Genomic DNA, 14,861 nt, shown 5'->3' with positions numbered 1-14,861 from the left:
CACCAGCAGCATACCCTGCACCTCCTCTTCACCCGCCCCACTTCCATACCCAGCACCCCCAGCAGCAGCACCACCGCCACCACCGCTACCTCCACCTCCACCCCCGCCATGTCCTCCACCAGAAGTTCCATATCCGGCACCACCGCCTTGTCCACTACCACCACCAACCCCCCCTATAGCAACATTAATCCTGCCTCCTAATAATTCTTCACTAGTGAAGAGGGCTCTAGTGGCAGAACAAATGCCTAAACTCAATATCACAAAGAAAATAACGCTACCAATCTTTTGGGGAGCCATGGGAGTGGTTCTAGCTACTTGAGTCCCGCTAGCTTATGTGTAGAATGCAAGAGAAAGTGGGTATATATAGAAATTTTTGTGTGGTAGGTTTCCAAAATATCGTCCACTAAGAGAGAGCGTGGATATTGAAAGGACATGCAAACTAAGGATAATTGTGGGCACCGACACATTCTCCAAAAGCACCCACTGTGTCTACTAATCTCACTCTTATACTAGTGTGTTCATGCTGTCTTCCACATATGATAATAATTTACTTCTCGAAAGCGGCATGCTACAAACTCGATCTCTGTCACACTAGACAAAAGAACGTGAAACGTTAATTTTATTTTCCTGTGTAATTACTAGTGTTTTGAGTATAATATTCTTCAATCATTTGCTATATAATATTTCCTTATTTTCCATATGATGCCTGCATTGTCATCAGCTTCTCTATTAGTGCAGTTAGTTTGGTAAGATCCATTATCGTTTGTATAGTTTTTAGTTTTATTTATGATAATTGGACACAAAAAGGTTCGTTAATGATAAAAACATGCAGGTACATATTTATCATTATTGATTTGCTTCTCAGACTATTGGATTATAGTTAGAGATGAGTCCAGATTCATCCTCATCCATCTTGATTTTTCTAGGTGGGAAATGATAATGTAGGACATTTTCACCTTCATCTATTCTCACACGTCTCCGCGCGTGTGGCGACATTTAAAGCCTAATATATGGACAACACATATTGGGTGACGTGGAGTGTAACATCCCAACCCAAATTAATTATTATTTAATTAAATTGTGAAATTACAATTTTGCCCTTGGGGTAGGGTCACGTTAGTCACTTTTCAATTTGTAAGGATTTTTGGGTTTGAGTTACACTGTTGCGTTGAGCTCATCAATACGAGTTTGTAGGCATGTAGTGGGCTCAAATCAGAGTTTTAACGAAGAAGTTATGGTCAATGGAAGTGTCGTGGCACAACCGTAATTTTTTCAAAGTCGAATTTTTAAAAACTAGGTTAGCGTTTTCTCTCTCTCTCTCTCTCTCTCTCTCTCTCTCTCTCTCTCCTCCCCCGATTCTCTCTCCTCCCTCTCGCATTGTCTCGATAGCTGAATTTTCAGGCGCTGTCCGGCCACTATTAGATGCCACAACCTCCAAAATCTTCCTTTCTTCCTCCTCTACACAACCCACCCAATTTCCATACTCGATTTCTAGCTGTGAAGAGACTAGAACGAGGGGAAAAATCCCAATTTTTCCGACTCCGGCAACTAAAATTGTCGAACCAGGTATGGTTTCTCATCCTCTCAATGTGTTCTAGATGTTTTGATGGTTTGTTTTGATCAATTTGATGCCGTGATAGTTCGATTAGGAACCCAGATTTTTCCCGACTTTGGCTGTGTTTTTCAGCCACTTCCTTGCCAAATTGAGGGTCAGCCGAGTTTAATTAGTTGCTCTACTAGTTGTCCCGACCCGATCACGTAAGTATAGGTATTGTTGGGTGATTTGAGAAATCTCAAGCCACCCACATGCTGCCGGCCAGTGTGGCGACTCATGGGCTTTGGCGTGGGGCCCATTGTATTCTAAAATGTTCTCTATGTCCTCCCGAGCATGACGGTATTCTCGAATTTGAATTTGGTTATCGTTTGGCAATCGAATGGATTTACGCCTATTAGGCGATATTCGGGTTCGATATGTTTGGACTGTTGGATCGGCTCCATTTCCAAGTATGTTGTTCTCTGTACCTCTAGAAACGTGTAGGAACTCACGAATCGAGAATCGGAGTCCCGGATATTTCGAATCAATAATTCAAAGGTTACATAAATTGGTGATCGGGCGATCGAGAGTGATCTGACCGCTCTATCGAGGCCAAACTTGCATAATGGGTTTAGTAGACTTGGTTGAACCCATAGGAACTTTTGGATCCGAAATCGGAGATCGTGGGCCCTGCGAGCTCGATTGACCAACATGGAAAGTTTGACCGCTCGGTTGACCGCGAGTCTTCTGAAGTCGTCTTATCCTTGAAAAAGTATTAGATTGAACTTAAGAACTCCCCGAAAGTCATGCTTACACTTTTGAGCATCGGGAACTAGAGTTTTGATTTTTCAAGTTCGGAGTTGGGTTCGATTTCCAAGTTAATCTTAGTATTCTCTCAATATGTTTTCAGGCACAACGAATCGCTCCAGACCATGTGTGAGTGGACATTTGTTTTATAAATGATTTTCCTGTTATGATGGTTTTATGAAATGTTTTATGAAATATTTTATGAATGAATTGTTTATGGTGTTTACTTTCTAAGCATTCGGTTTTGGTTTTAAATGATTTATATATAGTTTAATTGTGGTTTAGTATTTGAGATTCATATTAAATGTTTAGAAATGATTTAATTGTGGTTTAATGTTTCGGATTCAATTTGAGAACGATTTGGAAAGAATTATAAATGGTTTGAATGAAGATAGTGAATTTTGGGATTATTATATTGTCGTTATTTGCAGGTGTTAATTTGGGAAAAGTCCATTTTACAGGGGAGACTCCGCCAAAATTTCGGTAGAAGGTTCGATCCATTTTTTCTTAAAGTACGGGTGAGAGGTGTAAAGTTAATGGTGGGTCCGACATCGTTCGGGTGCCGAAATATGTAACAGGATTCAACACGAGTTTCGAGAGGAAAATCGGGTCGGGTCGTGTCATGGAGTGTTGGATTTGATGCAGAGATTAGAGAACAGGATAACAAGGAATTGTAACTCCTAACTAAGCTTTCAAACCCAAACACTAACCTTGATCCGACATGGTGACAATAGAGGATCTCAATAAACCATATTTACTTGATTTTCTTCCACAACATCTTTGATGCAGTGAAATTTTAGGGCAATGTGTTTTGCTCTGTTGTGATAAACAGGATTCTTGCTCATAGCAATAACAGATATGTTGTCACAAGGAATCATAGTAGCCAATTCTTGTTTCTCACCGAAATCCGCTATAATTCTCATCCATACTGCTTGAGAGTTGCAATTGAAGCTGATATCATACTTAGCTTCTGCAGTTGATAGTGCAACTGATTTCAGCTTGTTAGAAGTCCAAGAAAATACACCAATCCTAGTGTAAATGTATAACCAGATATGCTCTTCAACTCATCCACACTTCTTCCCCAATAACTATCACAAAACCCTATCAATAATTTGGCTCAACATTCCTTTCATACATTATACCAAAGTCAAGTGTATCTTGACTGTATCTTAGGATGCTTTTTGGAGCTCCATAGTGAATACGAGTTGGCTTGTGCATAAATATGGACAACAAGCTTGTAGCATACATTATATCTGGCCTAGTTGCTGTCAAATATAGGAATGGCAATGGGATGGTTCAGGGCCGAGTATGGCAATACAAAAGTCTATTAATATTTTCTTATTATTATTTTTTCGGCCAACTATCTAATAACATGTCATTCCACTATATGACATGCTTACTAATCAGGAATCTTGTTAAGCAAGAATTGGGTTAAACATGAATCAAAGTCATGCATTCTAATTAAGTTGTTTACTAGCTGTTACAAATGGGAATGAACAGTAAGATGGGACCCACATAAAATTTGGGACCCATCTTACTAAATTTGATTACTTTGTACATTGGAGTAAGGTGGAATTGGAAACACTCTCATTCCTTATATTCCCATTCCCCTTTAGGGCATGTTTACATATCAGTAATGGATATGGGAAGAAAGGGAATGATTTCCATTCCTGATTTCCCCCATGTTTACTTACAATCAGAAATGAAAAAAATGCATGGGTTCCACCTCAAAATCCTTAATCACATCCCCTCAAAACTAGGAATCAGATAAACTAGGGAGAGGTAGTTGATCCAACTCCAATTTTTTTTTTTCCCCTTTCTACCTTCCAAAAATACCCTTACCACTTTAAGATAATTCCAAAACATCCCAAGCCCTAAAAAAATAAAAACTCATGCAATTTTAATATTATCAATATTATGCTTAGGTTATTATTATTTGATTTTATTCAAATATTATTTGAAATTGGTTAGTTTAGCACCACAATATTGAGGAATATGGACATAAAATAAAAACTATCGACACTTGTTATGTTCTTTCATCCAAAAAGAAGAAATGAAACTTCGAAGCCTTTTGTGTTTTTTAAAAAAAAATCAATGGCCGTTTATTAATCACCGTTGGGAAAAGCAGAATTTTTCCCTTTTCACCTTGGTTGCTAGCTTCTACTTGTCTTATTATGCTTCTTATCACTCTGTCATATATGTGTTTTTCTTTCTATTATATTCCTTATATTATATACTAGTTTTTTCATCACTCGTTATATAGTATCTTATATTATTCAATTTGGTTTTCCACAAGTTATTTAAGTGAAAAATATATATTTATATGTGCAGGGAATTTAAGTAATCAAATTAATTTAGGTTCTTATTCATGAGAATTAGTAAACAATAACAATGGAATCAACTCCATTCATGTGCTGATTCTATACTATATGGTTAGTAAACAGCTTAATGAGAATGATTCTTCCCATACTGATGCCTAAATTCCTCGATTCCTTACTTCTTCCATGCTTGATAAGTAAACGACCCCTTAGTGTAAAATTGGGACTTTGATATGGTTTTATTCCGTTCTTCGTATTGGTGGTTACGTTTCTCTCTTCTTCTTTCTTTCCCTTTTTTTTTTCCCGCTTCTTCTCATTCTTCTTTGGCATCTATGTACGGTAGAGATCGGTGGCATTTGGCTATTACTGAGTCTAATTAGATTCCGGGATTTGGTGGTGGATTTGAATTTAACCCAAACCTAACCCCAATGTCATAAGCCCAAAATACGAATGTCAAATGACTTCTAAAACTAGGTATTTGAGAATATTAATCCTTTCTCTCCTAACTTTCTCTTCTCCTCTCATTTCTGTTTTTGGTACTGAGAAAGGGCATGAAAGTTTAGGAATTGTCGAGCCAGCTAATTAAGTTGTTATTACTTTTCTTATTTCATGTACCAATTGAAACATATTACATAACTTTAATGTGATAATGTTTAGTTTTTGCTGATTGAATATAATTAACTTTAAAAAAAAAATTCAATTGAAATTCTTCCAAGTGTCTCCTTCAGCGGAAGTCCATGGCTATTACTTGTGAACTTCACTGGTCTCATTATGATATCTTGGTATAATCCATTAACTTTACTGTGACATTAAATCAACACTTGATATTTCTGCCAACCCTTTTTTTATTTTTTCAAAAGTCAAATTAAGTTTTTCTGTTTCTTTTCTCAACCAAACAAAAAACACCTAAGAGGGGAAACAAGAAACAAGTCACAAGGACAAAACAAAGCAAAACCAAGGAGGCATATGCAGGCCGAACAACAAAGTAACATCAATCTACATCTGGGAGTCCCACTCCACAAATGGTTCGAAGGAGAGAAGGGCTTGGGACAGCCAAAGTGAGAGAAGCATCATTGGAGAGACTTTGTTGTCAAACCCTAAAAACACTATTGATTGTGGGTGACAGTAGAAAGATAATTTGCCTATATGAGCAGAAGACCACTCATGTTAGGCTCATTCAATTCAAAGTCTGATCACCTCTCTCATATGGAAATAGTTTGATCACAATTGAACTTCTTCTTTTTTCATTGTTTTATTCAGGGACGGATGCACATATTGTGCTCCCATATGGAAAGAGTTTTGACTTTTAAATATCATGTAGTCTTGATAAATAAGTTTATTTGAGGGACACTCTTTGTAGGGTCCATTTTGGATTGTATTTTACTAATTTCAACATCATTTTTGTAGATAATCATTCAAAGATCATCTCTACAAAAAATCACTTGAATTCGATATCATTTGACCACTTAATTGTGTTATTGAAATTTTAGTTCTTTCTTGAAGCACCGTGTTCATTGAATTTCTATGATACAATTGGATGTTGAAACGATTTCTGATTTGTCTAATTTTTTGCAAAGATGATCTATGAATATAGACTTAAAAAATAGACGGTTTGGATCGTATGGATCCCTCAATAGAAGGAGACTGTGTATATATATATATATATATACAGAGAGCTTCCATTGAAGGATCCCTCAAATTAGCTTATTTGAGGGACACCCTTGTATGGCCCACTCTGTATTGTATTTCACTAATCCAAACTGTCTACTTTGTAGATACTCATCAAATATCATCTCTACAAAAGATCACTTGAATCCGATATCGTTCGACCACTCAATTGAGTTATTGAAATTTTAGTACTTTCTTGAAGCACCATATTCATTGATTTTGTAGGACATAATTGGATGTCGAAACGGTTTCCGATTTGATTTTTTTTTTTATGAGGATGATCTATGAATGTAGACTTAAAAAATAGATGGTTTGGATTGTTGAAAAATAGAGTACATATATCAAATAGCCACTTGAAATAATAATTAGTGATTTTAATTATTTGAAGTCTCGAAGGGTAAAACTTAAATATAGTTTTATTTTGTATTTGTATTGCATGTTTATTTATTTTTGTATTTTTTTTACTAGTTTCTATCTTATATATTACATGCATTTTGAGAGGTACAAATCATTATGTCCCCCTGACTAGGTGTATCATATTTTTTTATCATTGAAATTCACTTGTATCATCGAATTTCTTTGTAAAGTAAATTCAGTCCAGTCCATTTTGAAATCCTCATTCCATTCTTGGTTTGATTTAATAATTGTTTTTCATGATATTTAAATTAAGGACCTCAAGTACAAGTCTTTCTACAAAGGAGTCATGGGATTTTACATTTTTATTTACTCTACAAAGTCAAACCTATGGTAAATATTCAGTTATGCTCATATATTTATTATTCTCAAATATGGAGGTATTTGTAAAGAAGTACAACCCTAAATAAAATAGGAAATAAATCTAAATTTACAATAAGAAATAAATCTCAATTATAATAGGACTAGATAAATAGGTAAGTAATCAAAATCCTAACATAGTAAGGAATCAAAATCCTAACTAAGTAAGGACTCGCCAACACTCCCCCTCAAGTTGGGACAAAGATATTTCGCATGTCCAACTTGACAAGCGAGTCATAAAACACCATACTCGACATTAACCAATCGAACAACTGTAAAGAAGGCCTTGTCATAAACCACGAGTGAAACAACTAGCAAACCCTAACAAATAAGGCATATAGAAGAACACTTAAAAGCAAAATACATAAACCTTGTGAGCACGGTAGTAAGTAAGGCAGAACACAGATACCCTGTGAGCACGACAATAGGTAAGGCAGAACACAGAAGTCCTGTGAGCACGACAGTAGATAACAGAATACAAAACCCTTGTGAGCACGGCAATAAGTAGAGCAGAACATAAAAACCCTGTGAGCATGATAGTAGGTAAGGTAAAACATAGCAACATCATTGGCAATTAGGCCTAGGCACGGTTCGGTTCGGCCCGATTTTTAGGCAAAATTGAAACCAAAATAGATACTATTCACTGATCCGGTCCGGTTTGAATTTTAACAAAAATGCCAAAGAAAACCAAACCAACTCGGACCAGTTTAGGTCCGGTTTGGTTTCGGTTTTTCATGCTTTGAATCAGCTCTTTAGCCTAACTGACATTTTTACACAAAGCAAAGTGAATCGCCAAATCCATATAAGAAAAACCATATCTGAAAATTAAAAGATACAAAAAAAAAAAAAAAACTATCTAGCAAACAGATCCAATCGATGCACCAAAGGAGAGTAAGGAACAAAAAGAGATATCAAACAAAGAAGAGAGGAGAAGAAGAGAAGAAGAAATAAAGATCTGGTGAGAAATAAAACAAAGAAATAAAAAAACGAAAAAAATAAGAGAAAAAGAGGAAGAAATAATCAATGAGAAAGAATAAATGAGATGAGAGGAGATAAAAGAAAGAATCGGAGCAAGAAGAAAGGAAGAAAGAATCGGTGAGCAAGAAGAGAGGAAAGAAATACCGAGAGAGAAAGAAGAAGCCAGAGAAAAGTGAGAGAATACAGAGAACTTAGAGAAGAGAGAGAAACGAGTGGAATAAACAAAAATGTTTTGTTTATGGGTATTGACTATTGAGACCTCAAAAAGTCTAAAAGATTTCATTAAAAAAAATAAAAAAGAGCCGTTGTCTTCTCTCTGCCGACATCAACATCATGAATGCCCACCTAACTTGCTTTTTAATCACGTCTCTCTGCTCATGGTTTCCAAGTTGAGCATTAAAATAGTATATATATATATATATATATATAAATTAATTTTATTGGAACGGTTCTTCATGGTGGAAAATCGAGATCGAAAAAGGTCTGAATCGGTCCGGTTTGGATTTGTCTTGATTTTTGTATTTTTCGGTCAACACGATTTTTTTGGATTTTTTGGATTTGATTTGGTTCGGTTTTGTGATTTTGCGGTTCCAATGCCCTCCCCTATTGGCAATTACCATAGCAACGGAAAGCGAAGCAAATAAAGGCAACATCAACAGCGGGCAACATCAACGCGGCAACATTAACCACAACAATGACAACGATAACAGCAGCCAAAGTGAAAGAGAATTCCTCCATATATACTTTACCTAATTCACATAGACACAACTTCTCTTCTCTCCCCTTCTCCCTGTAAAGAGAAGGGGTCATCGGAGTCAAGAAATATGCAATATCTTCTTGGGAAAGAAAAATAGATCTTTTTCACTCCTCCTCCTCCCCCCCCTCCCTTTGAAGAGGAGGGGAGGAGAAAACTTAAATTGGAAGGAGAACGCAAACACAGGTCACAAGAAAACCTAGGCTCTTATACCATGTCAAACAAAGGAGGGCAAATAGTCAGTTATGCTCGTATATGCTCATATATTTATTCTTCTCCAATATGAAGACATTTATAAAGAAGTACAACCCTAAATAAAATGGAAAATAAATCCAAATTACAATAGAAAATAAATATAAATTATAATAAGAATAAATCTCAATTATAATAGGACTAGATAAATGGGTAAGTAATCAAAATCCTAACATAGTAAGGAATCAAAATCCTAACTAAGTAAGAACTCGCTAACACACAATACACAATCCACAAGAAGCTAGATATGCCCACAAGAAAACAACGGTAAATATTGGCTGCTAAGCTTTTTTTTCATTTCATTGGTTTACCTCTTCAACTAGTCTCTCTTTGGTTCCACTTCAAGAATTCAGCCAAACAATCATTGTCATCCAAATGCACCCGCTGCGGAATTTATAACGATAACAATTAGTATTGGTAACATTCATAAATATTATTATGAAGAAGAAGAATTCATATTAATTAATTATCAATAGATACAACCTTTGGGATTCATAATATACTCAAAATTATATTAATCCTCTTGTACCCACATTTATCTTAGTTTTTTTAGGCCAAAAGTCACTTTTGTTTCCTGTAGTTTGACACTTCAATCACTTTTGACCTTGTAGTTTCAATTCCGTTAATTTTGCTAGTATAGTTTCATATTTGTAGCAATTTAAGGACAATCATAATTTCTGTCAAATTATTCTTAACTTCTGTTATCTATTCAGGGGTATTTTGGTCCAAACTTGCATCCCTTCCCTAACAAGCCAACACTCAAGAACAGTACCACCAAACCCCAACTAGCCACCATACCCCTGTAACTAACTGCCACCACAGCCTCCCAAGGCCGCCCCAACCCCATGATATCATGGACTCATGGATCTATCTGTATTTAACAATTTGTGCTAGAAAAGTAGTGAATGTTAAAATAAATAAATAAAGTAACAATAACACAATCAACAATTGAACAAAAACATAAGGAACCCAAAACATAATTGGGCTAAAATCAAATGGGCAATGGGTCTCCACAACCTCCACCAAAAGTCCCACTTCCAATCTCTCCTAAATTTGCCTTCTCTCTCCCAACTCGATCTCGTACGTGTTGCTTGGAGACGTCAGTCGATCTTAGGGAAACTATTGGAACATAACTCTCGGCTTTCTAGCTTATGCCTTGTGCATTTGTTGGGGTTGGGGTAGCCCTGGGAGGCTGTGTGGGCGTTCAATTACAAGGTGTGGTGGCTAGCTGGGTTTGGGTAGGGACTGCTCGTGACTGTTGGTGGGTTGTGGGAAGGGATGCAAGTTAATAAATAACAAAAGTTAGAATAATTTAATGAAAATTAGAATGGTCCTTAAATTGCTACAATTATGAAACTACAATGACAAAATTGACGGAATTGAAATTACAAGGTCAAAAATGGTTAAAGTGCTAAACTACAGGGACCAAAAGTGACTTTTGACCGAGTTTTTTTTCCCCTTATTAATACTAATAATAATTTAATATAGGTAAGAAGATGTGAAGCTTTTGGTGACAAAGAAGTAGTAAAGATAATTTCAAGGAGCATAACCACCGCTCTCACCACCACCTTGTCCCCAATATGCAGCTCCATAAGCTCCTTCATAGCCGCTGCCACCACCAAAAACGCCTCCGGCTACACCACCTGCATAGCCACCACTAGCTCCACCTCCAACCCCACCACCACTTGCTCCTCCAGTAGCATAACTTCCAACAGCACCACCACCATGTCCGCCGCCTCCTCCGGCTACACCACCATTTTCGCCGCCTCCAATGGCACCAGCACCAAGTTTGCCATCGGCACCACCACCAAGTTTGCCATCGGCACCACCACCATGTTTGTTACCTCCAATGGTACTAGCACCATGTCCGCCGCCTCCTCCAGCACCACCACCATGTCCGCTGCCTCCTCCATAGCCTTCGCCATGTTTGCTACTAGCACCATGGCCTCCGCCCTCACCACCACCTCGTCCTCCATATGCACCTCCATGAGCTCCTCCATAGCTGCTGCCACCACCGGAACCTCCTCCTCCCCCTGCACCACCTGCATAGCCACCACTAGCTCCACCTCCAACTCCTCCACCACTTGCTCCTCCAGCAGCATAACCTTCTCTAGCACTACCACCATGTCCTCCGCCTCCACCATAGCCTTTGCCATGTTTTCCACCAGCACCATGTTTGCCACTGGCACCATCATCATGTTCGCCGCCTCCAATGGCACTAGCACCATGTTTGCCACTAGCCCCATGTTTACCATCAACACCACCACCATGTTCGTCGCCTCCAATGGCACTAGCACCATGTTTGCCACCATCACCATGTTTGCCATCGGCACCACCACCATGCTCACCGCCTCCAATGGCACTAGCACCATGTTTGCCACCAGCACCATGTTTGCTATCGGCACCACCACCATGTTCGTTGCCTCCAATGGCACCAGCGCCATGTTTGCCACTAGCACCGTGTCCGCCACCTCCACCTCCAGCTCCTCCACCACTTGCTCCTCCAGCAGTATAACCTCCTCCGGCACCACTACCATGTCCACTGCCTCTTCCATAGCCTTCGCCATGTTTTCCACCAGCACCATATTTGCCACCGGCACCACCACCTTGTTTGTCACCTCCAATGACACCAGCACCATGTTTGCCACCAACACTATGTCCGCTGCCTCCTCTGGCACCACCTCCTCCTACACCACCTGTATAGCCACCACTAGCTCCACCTTCAGCTCCTCCACCACTTGCTCCTCCAGCAGCATAGCCTCCTCCGGCACCAGCACCATGTCCGCCTCCTCCTCCATAACCTTTGTCATGTTTTCCACTAGCACCATGACTGCCACCGGCACCACCACCTTCTCCACCTCTGTAACCACTGCCATGTTTTCCAGCATAACCAGAGCCACCGCCACCGCTATTACCCCGACCATCGCCACTCACTCCATGTTCACCACCAACACCATAACTGGCACCACCTCCTTCACCACTCCCACTTCCATGTCTTTCAGTGCCCCCACCACCATCAACACCACCACTACCGCCGCCACCACCACCACCATGTCCACCAGCACCTCCGTAGGCAACACCACCTCCTTTTCCACCACCACTACCACCTCCATAGCTAGGAGCACCATGTTCTCCTATCGCTCCATAATCCTCATCACTTCCTGCACCTCCTACGCCACCATATCCCCAAACACCACCATAACTTGCAGCACCACCAAATCTATACTCCGATCCACCACCACCACCGACGACATGGCCTGCACCATAGCTGACAACAGGAGCATGGGCAGGCTCTTTATAATGTAGGATTGTTCTGGCTGCAGAACATATCCCTATACCTAATAACATAAAGAAGACAAAACTATGAGTGTTTTGAGTAGTCATTGAAATAATGTAGTTGAATCCACAACAATGGAGTAGAATGCAAGAGAAGTGAAGGTATATATAGGAGTAGGAAAGGGTGGTTGAAGCACATATGCAGAAGAGAATTTGAGGTGTTTCAAAAAAAGTGGCTGAATGCTAGAACAAATCATAAATAGAAATAGAGGAGAGCTTGTGTTTGGTAGTCTTGCTGCTACGTGTTGGTTTCAGACTATTTTTAGGGTTCTTTCAAATTATTAGTGGCTACGAATTTGCATGAAATAATTAATAGATAATAAGAAGCTGCATGCTAATTTAATTTTTAAATAATCACCGTCATCTATAATCCGAATCATTGACTTAATTAGCATTATATGTATATAAGTGGAGTGGGTTAAATTAAGTATAATCTTAATTAGCAGTTGATTAATTATTATGTATAGTCATGTTTAAGAATGAGAATGCCATAATGCCAACTTCACAAGTGCCTGTTATGATTCGTCTCTCCTCCTCTCCTCACATATATTGGTCTTTTGGTTTAGAAAATTCTTTAGATGTAACGTTCAATTTTAGCAATCCAAAGAATGACAAAAAAAAAAAAAAAAACTCAACAGTTTGCTTTCCATTGTTTAAAAATCACTGTAGCGGCATTGACATGGTTTTGGCGTCGGTATAATTGTTCTGCTTAAAAAAGAAATTATTCAAAAATATTTTACGCATCAGTAAATTATATCATCGATGCTAAAGTATAATCAACAGCATCGGTAGAAAACCCTTAAAATTTATGCTGATGCCTTTATACCCCTTTAGTCTTATTAATTATAAAATCGATGCCTAAAATACTAACAGCATTGGTTTTTAGATTTGTCGATGCTTATGTGATGCAGTGTAGAGTAAAATTTGGCATAGTGTCTCATCAATTAGTATAATATGTGGGTCTTTACTTTTATTGATTAAATTATATATATATATATATGTATTAGGTAAATGTTCACAAGGAAAGAATTCAAATTTTAAATTATGAAATTCAATTACAATGAAAGAATGCATTAAATTTGGATTTTAAAAAAAAAAAAAAAAAAAAAAACCACCCACGACGGAAAACGAGAAACAAGTCACATTAAGGCCAAAACAAAGCAAAGTCAAGGAGCCATGCGCGCCAAACGAAGAAATAAAGAAACATCAATCTACATCAGGGTGTCTCCACTCCAAAAAAAGGTTTAAAGAAGAGAAGGCTTGGGATTTGCGGCTACGAATTTGCATTTGATAGTTTAATTGGAGAGGGTTGCTGTCAACCCTAAAAACACTATCATTTCTTTTTCTCCGCGAAGAACAGGTAGCCAGCAAAAGGCCAATTTTGTGGGTGACAGTAGAAAGATAATTGTTAGGCTCACTGACTCAATTCAAAGTCATTACTAGCATTAGCACGGATCACCTCTCTCAACCCACAAAATCCACAAGAAAATAATGGTAAATACTGAACTGTTACGCTTTGGTATTATGATTTTTTTTTCATTTCAATGGTTTACCAAGCTTTCTTTTCTTTATTTTTTCCCCTCTTTTTTTGTTTTTTTGGCTTTCTCTCTTTGGTTGCCCTTCTAGAATTCAACCAAACAATTATTTATGTTTACTAGCTATTTGAGAAACAACAATCATTGTTATTCAAATGCCCGCAGCACAATGGTACGTAACATTCATAAATATATCATGAAGAACTAATCATCAATAGATACAATCTTTCGGAGCATACAATTGGGATTCTTCATATACTCAAAGTTATAATAATCCTCTTGTACCCACATTTATCTTAGTTTTTTTAGGCCAAAAGTCACTTTTGTTTCCTGTAGTTTGACACTTCAATCACTTTTGACCTTGTAGTTTCAATTCCGTTAATTTTGCTAGTATAGTTTCATATTTGTAGCAATTTAAGGACAATCATAATTTCTGTCAAATTATTCTTAACTTCTGTTATCTATTCAGGGGTATTTTGGTCCAAACTTGCATCCCTTCCCTAACAAGCCAACACTCAAGAACAGTACCACCAAACCCCAACTAGCCACCATACCCCTGTAACTAACTGCCACCACAGCCTCCCAAGGCCGCCCCAACCCCATGATATCATGGACTCATGGATCTATCTGTATTTAACAATTTGTGCTAGAAAAGTAGTGAATGTTAAAATAAATAAATAAAGTAACAAATAACACAATCAACAATTGAACAAAAACATAAGGGAACCCCAAAACATAAATTGGGCTAAAAATCAAATGGGCAATGGGTCTCCACAACCTCCACCAAAAATTCCCACTTCCCAATCTCTCCTAAATTGCCTTCTCTCTCCACTCGATCTCGTACGTGTTGCTTGGAAAACGTCAATCGATCTTAAGGAAACTATTGGAACATAACTCTCGCTTTA

At 38.1% G+C, this 14,861-nt stretch overlaps 1 protein-coding gene across 1 annotated transcript in view; it reads right to left on the bottom strand.

The window, feature by feature from the left end:
• The window catches only part of LOC109949193 (glycine-rich cell wall structural protein 1.8-like), a 6,959-nt gene continuing 2,557 nt past the window's right edge, over positions 10,460 to 14,861 (bottom strand). Inside the window, exon 2 of the mRNA XM_020563973.1 lies at positions 10,460 to 12,604. Coding sequence (XP_020419562.1) covers positions 10,622 to 12,604 — 1,983 coding nt within the window. The 3' untranslated portion in view covers positions 10,460 to 10,621. The remainder of the gene's footprint in view (positions 12,605 to 14,861) is intronic.

This window comes from Prunus persica, chromosome G5 (assembly GCF_000346465.2).
Source record: "Prunus persica cultivar Lovell chromosome G5, Prunus_persica_NCBIv2, whole genome shotgun sequence".
Lineage (NCBI taxonomy): Eukaryota > Viridiplantae > Streptophyta > Magnoliopsida > Rosales > Rosaceae > Prunus > Prunus persica.
The sequence above is the reverse complement of the archived record's forward strand: the minus strand, read 5'-3'. Positions and strand labels throughout refer to the sequence as shown.